This window comes from Cebidichthys violaceus, unplaced genomic scaffold (genome assembly GCF_023349555.1).
Source record: "Cebidichthys violaceus isolate CVI_PGR_0920_01 unplaced genomic scaffold, fCebVio1.0.p SCAF_71, whole genome shotgun sequence".
Classification (NCBI taxonomy): Eukaryota; Metazoa; Chordata; class Actinopteri; order Perciformes; family Stichaeidae; genus Cebidichthys; species Cebidichthys violaceus.
The window spans coordinates 665970-677544 of NW_027176939.1; the positions used below are offsets into that span (position 1 = coordinate 665970).

The 11575-nt window shown below is 46.0% G+C and overlaps 1 protein-coding gene across 1 annotated transcript; it reads right to left on the reverse strand.

The window, feature by feature from the left end:
• Positions 1-457: 457 nt before the first annotated feature.
• olig2 (oligodendrocyte lineage transcription factor 2) lies at positions 458-2129 on the reverse strand. The gene is made up of 2 exons (XM_068736672.1): positions 2051-2129; positions 458-1718 (listed from the first exon to the last, which is right to left on the reverse strand). The coding sequence occupies exon 2, from the start codon at positions 1694-1696 to the stop codon at positions 881-883; it is 816 nt and encodes a 271-aa protein (XP_068592773.1). The 5' UTR covers positions 1697-1718; positions 2051-2129; the 3' UTR covers positions 458-880.
• Positions 2130-11575: the final 9446 nt, after the last annotated feature.

Below are 11575 nucleotides of genomic sequence, written 5' to 3' on the forward strand. Positions count from 1 at the left end.
TGTGTGTGTGTGTGTGTGTGTGTGTGTGTGTGTCGGTGCCGGTCGGCCTGTTGGAGCATCAGTTCGTTGTGAAGCTCCGTTAGACACGTGATGCTCCTCTATTGTTTAGACCACAAACAAACATCAACAAAGACTGTTTCACTTTTCAATTAATCGTCTTTATTTTACATTTCAAAAACCAACACGATCAGAGATTCATTTGAAGTTCACGTCCAAAATAAGTAAATAAATATCATTTTCTTTTTTTTTCATTTTTTTTTAATAAAAAAATAAACAAGTGGTCATTGTTCGGTCATTGTTCGGGACAGAGACAGACAGAATAAAGAGGACCGCGATGAATAAGACGGAGAGAATGAAGCAGGTGCGACACGTGAGGGGGGGGGGGGAGTCTAATATATGAATAATCCATCTACATATTTACACTCTATATTTGTGGTTGGATGTGTGACACCCCCCCCCCCCCCCCCCCCCTGCAGGCCCACAGAGAAAAAAATCAATTTGATCTTTAAATAACTGCAGAGACACACACACTCTCTCTCACACACACACACACACACACACGCACACGCACACGCACACGCACACGCACGCACGCACACACACACACACACACACACACACACACACACACACACACACACACACACACACACATGCCCGGGCCGTCAAAGATGTCCGTAATAAAGGAGCTCTGGAGACACACCTGTTACACTGAGGTTAATGACCATAAAACGCTACGTTAGTGAGGAACCCGATGGATTCTGTACTGGCTCCGTCGACGCATCGGATTCAGCGACAGAGATAAATAAAAAAGAGTAATAATGGGGGGGGGGGGGGGCAATAACCCCAAAACAAGTTCGTCTCCACTTTAAGTGTGAAGTCACTTGGAGTCGCTGGTCAGCCTCGGCATGGGGACGGCGCTCATGCTGGTCACATGCGGAGGCGGGACTTGGCACATGCTGCACGGACAGGGCATCCCGGTGCCAACGCCCCAGTGCTGGAAACTGCTGCCCAGCGGGCCCGCGCCGGCTCCGGGCGCTTTGAGGAGTCCGTGGTGGGCTCTGACTGAGGTGACGGCGGAGATTCCGGGCGCGGACAGGGACGCGGTGGAGACGGCCGGCGGCAGGAGCGGGTGGTGCACCGCCGGGTGCGAGGCGTGGGAAACCACCGGGTGTCCCGGCACGGGCCCCGCGTGTGTCATAGTCCCGCAGGCCGCCGGGTGGAAGCTGCCGTGGTGCCCGCCGCTGCCGTAGATCTCGCTCACCAGCCGCTTCATCTCCTCCAGCGAGTTGCTCAGCATCAGGATGTAGTTTCTCGCCAGCAGCAGGGTCGCGATTTTGGAGAGCTTGCGCACCGACGGCCCGTGCGCGTAGGGCATGACTTCCCGGAGCCCGTCCATGGCCACGTTGAGGTCGTGCATCCTCTTCCTCTCGCGGCTGTTGATCTTGAGGCGGATGGTCTGCAGCTCGTTCTCAGACAGCAGCTTGTGGTCCTTCTTGGCCAGCCGGAGGGCGAGGGACTCCTCGTCTTCCGCGGTGAGGGTGCGCAGGCCGTGGAGCTCTGACAGATGGTCGCACTGCGTGGAGGTCACGGCGCTGGAGAAGCTGTGCACCGATTTCTTGAGGGTGGCCAGGAAGATGTCGTCCACCTCCGGAGATGAGGGTCTGCTCGACACGCGGCTCGTATCTGAGTCCATGGTCTAGGTCCAGCACGGTGAGCTGGAGAGAGAAACGTGTTCATTTACTAAGGCGCACAAATCCACATCTCGATCCAGCAGCACAGAAGATAATATTAACTTCCGAAGATCACAGCGATTAAAACCTATTGATACAAGTAGGACCATGAAAACTAAATCACATGTTTGTATTAATTAGCATAGCTTTAAAGCGGAGATGTATCCTAATATTTAAAGATGCACTTCTGCTTGACTTTTGACTAAACAAATCAGTGAGTTATCTCTTCCCACGCGCTGTCTTACTCGCGTCAGTAAAGCAGAAGGAAATACACACATATTCTCATCATGAACAAAAACTAATAACCAAACACGTACCACGAGTGTTTTCCAAGCGCGAGGGATGAGAAAACCTATAAACGTCAAATCCACTTGTTACTCCGAAATCGCATCTGACAGCCCATTTGGCACGCCTGCGTGAGACCGCCGGGTTTTATAGCCGGGCTGGAGCTGCACAGAGGCCGGGTCACCAGGACAACGCTGCTGTCCCGGCTGCCTCCCCGCGACCAATCAGCTCCGTGCAGGGAGGAGGAGTAGGAGTGTGTGGGGGGGGGGGGGGGGGGGGGGGGGGGGGGGCCCTCCAGCCTGATGTAATTATACCAACACACAGCATTAAGTGAAATCAGACACACTCCCTCCTACATATGGCTCCTTCTTGTGAAAATGAGGCCCGCGTGTGGAATGATTTTTATCGTAATAACTCAGATGATAAGAAGTGAACACGTGTCTGTATGTTATCCAGTATCCGGAAACCCTAATGAAATAACTCAGACCTCTTTTTAAAACAGATTTACTTTAATTTGATTTATTTCGTTTTGTTTTGAAACTTAAAAAAACAAATGTGTTTTTCTATATTTGATATTCTACTTTTTTTTAATTATAAATCTACATAATATTTCGTCATTATTTTAGATCTATAATTCGTTGCTCGGCTCTTATTTCTTTGTGCAGTTTGAACGCCGCCCCTCAAATGAGCAGCACTAACGGGTCAGAGCCTGATAAGCGGCGCAATATGTTTCCTGTGCGCAGTTTTGCTGTTAATGTGCTGTTTTTTCCGTTGTTACCTGCTGTCGGCCAGCAGCTGCCGTTAAAGTGCATCTTTAACGTTAATTAATGAAGTGTGCAAAATTGTTTCTAACGGTTATGATCCGCAACGTTTCAATTAGTCCGCAGTGAGCGATAGCGGTGCGGCCTGCTGCTGGCGCTCAGGCGGCCTCCGGCAGACATAAGGGCCCAAACCGGAGATTCGCCCTCGGACGTAACTCAAGCTGACAGTGGCTTTGTCCCCGAATATGAGCTGTGCTGCGCGGTCGGACGCGATCAGCGCTAATTGCCTCGACGGGTTTATCTGTTTATCACAGGACTGCGCTCGTGACGTCCTAAAATAAAAATGTGAAAACACATTTGAATAACGTAAAATTATGTCAGCAGGATGAATTTAATTTTTATATTTTCAATAATTTGAGTTTTTCTTATCAGAACATTTTCTGTAGTTTAAAAACACAAAGAAATCCAAATGATATATTACCTCTGGCCCATGTTGTCTTTTTTAATTAGTTTTTACACATAGGCCTATTATTAAATTTTTTTAATTTAAATTTTTTAATATATTTATTTAGATTTTTATATATATATATATATATATATATATATATATATATTTATATTTATAATATTCTGTCTGTCGGTCTGTGGTCAGTTATAGGTCCTGGTAGTCAGAATTGAGACTTTGTTCCGTTGCCGTGATCTCGTGCGCTCGTTTGGAACAGTTGACCGGAACTAATTTTTTTTTTTTTTTTTTGGGGGGGGGGGGGGGGTCTCATTAGATTTCAACGGTCACCTGCCAGCCAATCACAAACGGACATCTTTCCGTTACCGTTAGTCAGGTGTCACATCGGTCCGCCAATGATGTCACAAAATCAAGGTCGTTAACACACACACACACACACACACACACACACACACACACACACACACACACACACACACCTCCTCCCCTCTTTTCTCACCGGTATATCTGCTTGTTTCCTCCGTTCGCGTGTTTACTCCGTGAAATGAGATTATGCTAATGAGGGTGGTGTAAGTGGCGTTTTAAATCAGGAGGTTTGTTTCTGCTCCACCTCTTGCTTCATTAGACATTCCCACACTCTCACTGCTGCACCGGAGTCACAATGAGACACGGACCAGGCTCTCCTCTTCAGTGGGGCTCCTTTCACACCTCGTTATGAACCAATGTGTTATGAGTCTATCTGTTAAATGATTGACACCTATCGGGATGTGAGGAGGCCTTGTGGAAGTCTGAACCCTCATCTGAACCTCATACTCATCTAATCTTAAACCAAGACTTTCTCAAACTTTAAAGCCATAACAATGAAACATTATTCTTCTTACTTGTATTGTAAACCTGTCAAATTAATTAATATCAGTTTGCTTTCAGCTTCACAAATGTCCCGTAAGGCCACATCAGGGCCCCAAACCAAGGTTGAGAAACTCAGTGAGTCTGTGATGACCATCATGTCTGCAGACACACTTTTACATTGTGTTCACACAAACGGACGTTTTAGGGGGAATCTCCTCAAATTTACTGAAAACTGTAATATTTAAATAAAACAATTCAAAGAAGCTTGATGTTAAAATAGAAAGATGAATTCCTTTGTGCTCCATCGTTTTCTCTTCTATTGTTCTCACTGATGTGGATCAGAGGAAACCTCACGATAGAGAAAGTGCATCAAGCAGGAAGAATAACATACGTTCAGTCAGAATGATCTCCTAGATATATAAATATATATATATATATATATATATATATATATATATATATATATATATATATATATATATATATATATTTCTATATATATATGTATATATGTACAGCTCCGACATAAACTATTAAATACATGAATAACATACAATAAGGGGAATAATCAAAACGCAGAGAGCCTTCAGTTATTGTACACAACCAGTGTGTAGTTTGTTGTGTACTTTCTGTGACGTTGTAGTAACAGCTACACCATGTGTTATAATGAGTGAATGACAGCCTTCATTCTGCTGGGTTCAGGCGGTCCTCCACGTTCTGAATCCATGGCTCCCATTCAGCCACAAGAGACCACTGGTGTGGGGATGAGGTCTGGCTCTCGGTTTAAAAATATACCAACAATATACCAAAAAATATACCAACAATATCCCAAAAAATATACCAACAATATACCAAAAAATATACCAACAATATACCAAAAAATATACCAAAAAATATACCAACAATATACCAACAATATACCAAAAAATATACCAACAATTTAAAAATATACCAACAATATACCAAAAATATACCAACAATATACCAACAATTAAAAAATATACCAACAATATACCAAAAAATATACCAACAATATACCAAAAAATATACCAACAATATACCAAAAAATATACCAACAATATACCAAAAAATATACCAACAATATACCAAAGGTCTGTGGAGAGGTCTGTTTTTAACATTTCCTGTTTCTCTCCAACTTTGACTCACACCAACTACACTCCTCATCTCCTCTCTCTCTCTCTCTCTCTCTCTCTCTCTCTCTCTCTCTCTCTCTCTCTCTCTCTCTCTCTCTCTCTCTCTCTCTCTCCCTCCTTCTCTCTCCCTCTCTCTCTCTCTCTCTCTCTCTCTCTCTCTCTCTCTCTCTCTCTCTCTCTCTCTCTCTCTCTCTCCCTCCTTCTCTCTCTCTCTCTCTCTCTCTCTCTCTCTCTCTCTCTCTCTCTCCCTCCCTCTCTCTCTGTCCATCAGTCTGGGTGGCGGTAGGCCCGGTGCTGTGGTGAATACCAATAGTGAGGAGGAGCATATGTGAGCCATACTTAATCCTGCTAATCTGCCTCCAAAATAAAAAAAGAAAGGGAACAAAAAAGAAAAGAAGCAGAAAAGAGAAGAGGGTGGAAAGAACAGGAGAGAAGGTTTCTCTTTCTGTCTGAGGAGCTGGCCGGCTGAGGCCAAATGAACTGAAAGACATGAATAATGTCCTGGCTCTCCCCCTCCGTCCCTTTCTCTGCCAAATCTTGGAACGAAATGAAGCAAAATTCTCTCTTTTGTTGAAATGTGTGGTGAGGAACGTGAGATGCCGCCTGCCACCACCGCTGCTGTTACTGTGTGTGATGCTGTCTCCCGGTTAGACATGAGGCTCTCCTGCACAAGTGATTCACCGTACATTAAGCGGAGAAGTTAAGTGCCAGCACAGGAAGTGCTGCTCCTTTGAAGAAGAACAAAAAACACACAAAAGGTTTTCCACAAAACATATTTTGTAAATGCAAACTAGCTGAACACGCAGATGATTTGTGGGAGAAAAACTTTGAATGTTGCTTTTTTTACTAAGTCCACAAAATCAAATAACTCAGATTTCAAGTTGAAATACAAGAGAACCTCCACAATGTGACGAGGAAAGGTTCTAAAGAGAAGATCCGTGAAAGTGCAAAAAGTGAAAAAGTGCATAAACAGAAAAGACGGACTTGGCCGATCCAGAACTGGTTTGGCCCTAAAAAGTTATAACATTTTGATGAGATGATGGCACTCGAGGGAACGTTAAGGGGTTACCACAGTTATTACACTCCATCAAGAGGGGTTTTCACCCAAAACCACACACATGAACCTCATGGTGGCGCTAGAGGAGGAGTCTTCGGTTCCCCAAAGTAAGTAGGTTTTATCATATCGGGGCCGTCAATTCTTACAATATCCTTCAGACATATAAGTGAGTTACAGCTCTACCAATCATCAGGGATGTTCGTCCAAAGTCTCTGACAGCAACAGTCTGATCCACCTGGTGTCTGATCTGCAGATGTGTACAGGTGCATGTGGAGTGAAGAGGTCCTAACGTAGGCCACCTGACACATGATGTGGATCCTCTTGCCAACGGATCGAGGGAGTCTCCAGGCCTCTGTGTCTAAAGGGGCTGGACAGTGTTAGGTTATGCTGGCCTGGGGCTTTATCTCTACAACAGCTATTAGGAGGTAATTAAGTCCTAACACTGCAGAGCCTCCCATGGTTACTATAACATAACTGCAAATGGGAAGCTTACAAGCTCCTTTAGACGGCATGACAAATTGAATGGAACTCATTGGGCTTCGGCTATTATTCCAGCGGCCCCATCTGGCTGGGAAAAGATAAAGGGGATTTGCTGGAGGTTGTGAGGGGTTGAGCCTCCATGCTCGATGTGTGTGTGTGTGTGTGTGTGTGTGTGTGTGTGTGTGTGTGTGTGTGTGTGTGTGTGTGTGAGGGATAAGGAACGAGGGGGTGGGGGGGTTCCCGGTCCAGAGTAGGGAGTGTTTTGAGGGTTCCTGGGGGATTTTTTTTCTTCTCCTCTTTGGTCTGAGCTTCAATTCAACAGGCAGCCTGAGATTTGCTTTGGCCAAATGTTACAAATGTTTCGACAACCTGGTCTCTGATCCTCCGGGGTCACCCAGGAGGGCACGGGGGGTACAACGGCTTTACGCCCAGAGACTTAACAAAGCAGCATGGGGATGAATATATTCACACTTGCATTCACTCCCCGGGCCTCCAGATGCTTGTTTTAGGGAGACGGAAGACTAGACTGAGCAGCACGTTACCCAAAGCAGGCCAGCTGGCAGTTTGTGTCTTTAGGACGTCCACTGTGACCGAACCCGTGTAGATAAAAAAAGTGTCACGTTCTCTGGAGTGATGCTGTCGATTGTCTACGGGGGTAATGATGGTGACATTACTTTAAGGCTGTTAAAAGTGTTTTAAGGATGTTTAGAAAGGAAACTGTGACACTTCACCTCCCCCCCCCCCCCCCCCCCCATTGATGTAAATACAATTTTAATCAAGTCACATAATAATCCACACTCACTATTTTACCAACATTTTGTCGATCTCGAGTGGGAACCACTATGCATCAATGTGAACGGTCTAATCCCACTAAGCATCTAATTTATAATCAGATTTAATACATTTTGGGGCATTTTTGTGTCACAAAATAACCAGTTAAGACCTCATAGATGAACGTGATGTGACGTGAGGAGCCACGTTTGATCAGCATTGTGTTCTACTGACCGGTGTTTCGAGTATGTTGTCCATCCTATTCATATCAATCTGAGCAGGCTAAATTAAACACATCTCTTTATGTTGCAATACACTTCAACAGCAGCACAAACCAACATTAAGTTGAATCAACATCTCTCTAAAACAGTTCTGACAACAACACAAATCTGTATGACTCATCCTGACTGAAGTATGTATCTACTTGTATCTACTGGTATCTACTGGTATCTACTTGTATCTATCAATGTCTGAATACTCTTGAATCTGAGAAATCCAATCATGTGTAGGATGAGGTTCCATCCAAACCGTCATTTGGTCAGGTTGCTTTAAAAGCTTGCGGTCCACACTGAAGCAATATGAAAATGGCAAAATCGTCTTCTTCTTCCTCCCATTTTGCTTGGCACACAATAATATAGCTTCAGCGCCACCATCTGGTGTGCTGTGGGGTTGAATGGACACAGTGATTTCAGGTTAGAACTCTGCTCCGTCACCTCCAACTGTCTCTGATCCCTGGGGGCAAAATATACAATTTTGTTGACCGTTCTCAAGAACATTGTTGAATTGGAAAACGGCTCTGAAGGTAGGGTATACAACAAGTTGACTCAAATGACCAAAGACGAGAGTCTAACCCATGTTTTAATAACACTGGCAGTCCACGAGGGTTGGGTTGTGTGGAGAGAACTGTATGTAGAAATCCTTAATCTCGAGTCTATGAGAGGCATTTTCAAATGCATCCACACTGGAGAGCTTCTCCATAAAGTTCTCCAAAGGTTGAGCATGCTGTCTTTGTGTGGACGGATGACCTAAACAAAAAGAAACTGTGTCCGCGTTGTTGTGGACGAGGGCCTCGGCCCTGCTGAAAGTCACCGATAGCCTACAGTATCCTCAGCGCTGCATCACAATGGGTGTAAAGGGGTCTAATGATGGGGATCCGCCTGGCTTAACAGGCTCTCATTCAGATGGCCATTGTCAGAAGGCTGGAGACAATAGGCCGAGGAATAACAATGGCGTACACAAGCAGCCCAGGCCATCCCCGCTCTGCTGCAATTAGCGTCATATGGAGGGACCGAGAGGCTGGGTTACATTCCTTTACTCTCACTACCAGCCTCCTGATCCCATCACACACAAGCTCATCAGCCTGAACAAAAGGTCTCGACTACTTTATTACCACCCCCATGCTAACCAGCTGTCACCCCCCACCCCCCACCCCCAAAAACACTCAAACGTATACCCCTAAGATTATGTTTTCACACCTTCTGGGTTGTAGGTGTTTTTGTCTGGATTGGTTATGGTGAGGTCAGCTGGTGTTTCCCATCCCTGATCTTTTTTAGTAACTCTAGATTGAAACAAATGTGAGAAGGTGGTAAACTGGTCAAATGTCACCTTAACAGTCATGATCAGAGACTTCTGTTAAGCAACAATGTTGAGAAGCCAGCTCTCTGTTGCCCTCTATGCTGTTACTCATTTTATTCATTACTCATCAAAGTATTTGTTGAGAGATGAGCAAACCTAATTCGTGTTATTGCATTATAATGTTTGTCATACACTGTCATGATAGCTGTGAACACACAACAATAGAAAGAGTAGGTCAGAACTAATGAGTAGCTCTCGGGATCTAAGACGAACACGTTGGGTAATAACTTTAACCTTCCCTTTCAGGTTTACTTCCAAATGAGTGCATTGCAATTGTGGCAAACACCCCAATGTGTGCTGTAATGGTCTCCAGACCGGACGGACGGACGGATGCATGGATGGATGGATGGATGGATGTTCAAACCACTTCTGTGCCAGAGATCGCATCAAGACAAATGTTTTTATAATGACCAAAACTATGGAAAAATGACCTAGATTGAAAAATGAATTGGGTCTTTACTTAACATCTGCTCACAGAAGAAATTGATAGCATTGTCTTTTTGTTTAAATACTTGGAATTACCTTTGTTGACATTTTCCAGGCAGGTGACCTATTGCAGCTATGCCAACAATAAAGTCATACGGTATCATGTAACATTGCTCGTATTGCCACAAAAAACTTTTTGGGGTGGGTGGTTGGCATGCTTGGTGCCTTCAACATCACATATTTCATTTCTATGTCCCGTCTCTTGACAGAAGGGGTTGAATTCCCAATTGGAGAGACAATGTTTTGGCCACCATCAGGCATCCAGGTGTCCCTCCAATACCAATTGGCAGTTTATTTTTAAACTTGAATTTGACCAAGTAGTTTAGTCTTAAACCTAACCAGAGCTCAACCATAGAGGTGGCAGGTCAAAGGCACTAACACATCTTTTGGGTATGTGGACTGGTTGCACAGGCAGAGAAGTCCTGTTTGAATGGCAAAGACAGAACAGACTCAACAGACTTCTGGGCCGAGAGAGAGGACAGGTCTCTCTTGGGCAGTGCCACGGGGGACCGTGGAGCCGGAGACAGGAGGGAGAGCTGGACTTTTGGGACCACTGGGTAACTCGACACACTAGCTCTCCTTCAATTCTTCAGCAATTATGCTGTCATCAAGCCATATATAATATAAGAGAGGAACACAAATAAGGACCACACTGGTTCAATTAAACCGACACCGATTCATTTTACAGCAAGATGCTTGAGGCGTCATTAGAAGAAGAAGGACAGAAAGGGTCTGCTAGTGTGCGTGAGTGTATGCATGGTCCATTATGTCTGTGAGACATTTTGAGTGTGTGTGTGTGTGTGTGTGTGTGTATGTGTGTGTGTGTGCGTGTGTCCCCTCATTTCCAGTCCATTGAGCAGCGGTGCTGTTGCCTGCTCTCCGCTTGCCCTGGTTTTGGTCCAACAGAACAGAATGCGTGGAGAGAAGGAGGGAGGCGATGGGAGAAAGCAGAAAAGAGGAGGAGGCGGAGGAGGCGGGGGTCCGCTCGGAGGGGGCTGTTTGTCACTGGGAATCGGCTCAGGGTGGTTCACATCATATGGCCATTGATGGCCGCCCCTCCCCTGTTGTAAAACAAGCTCCTGTGGGCCTGCCTGAACACTGGGGGCATTGTGTCCCACCCTCGCAGGAAACATACCACCCAAAGTGCTGCTACCCCCACCGCCACAGCACCCCCAGTACGTCTCCCTCTGTCCAGCCCCATCGCTTCCCTCCTTTGCCCCAGGTGAGTCTGACGCTGACCTCGAGTTGGCAGTGTGTCGGCAGAAAAGAAACGGAGGGCGAGGGAAAAGGCCATTTTGAGAGCGCCAGGTGACTGCTAACAAGGCCGGGCCGAGGGATGGAGGGAAAGAGGGAGTCGGCGCCGAGATGGAGGAGGCTGAGGGAGGTGCAGAAAGGAAGACGGATTTGAAGGGCCGGTGTAAAGGGGGCGTTCCCCGCGGCTTCCGTAATATGGAGGGCTAATGGGAAGATTGATGGATTGAGACAGCGAAACAAAACAAGGGGTGGTGATAAAATGTAGAGTGGGGGATAGAGCAAGCAGGGATCGGGCTGAATGGCGTCTTGAAGCCCCCAATTCGGAGGATGTGTGAGTGTGCGTGTCACAGGGGCTGGGAGAAGGAGGGAAATTTACCACGTTTGGGGGCAGGGAGTGGGCGTGACTCGTTCCCTAATTACCAGGGAGGTCTCGGGAGCTCCGGGTACAAGACAAGTGTGAAGGGTGGGAGAATGAGACAGGATACAAGGGGTTAGTGCAGGTCAATGCTGACCACCTAGGATGCCCCTTGCAAAAGACGCGCACCCCCACTCCGTTCCAACCCTCCCCGAGTGTCCAGGCTGAATGCCATAAATAAATATCGTGTCCTCTCCTCGGAAAGTTGATAATTTACTGCCCACCCATTCCG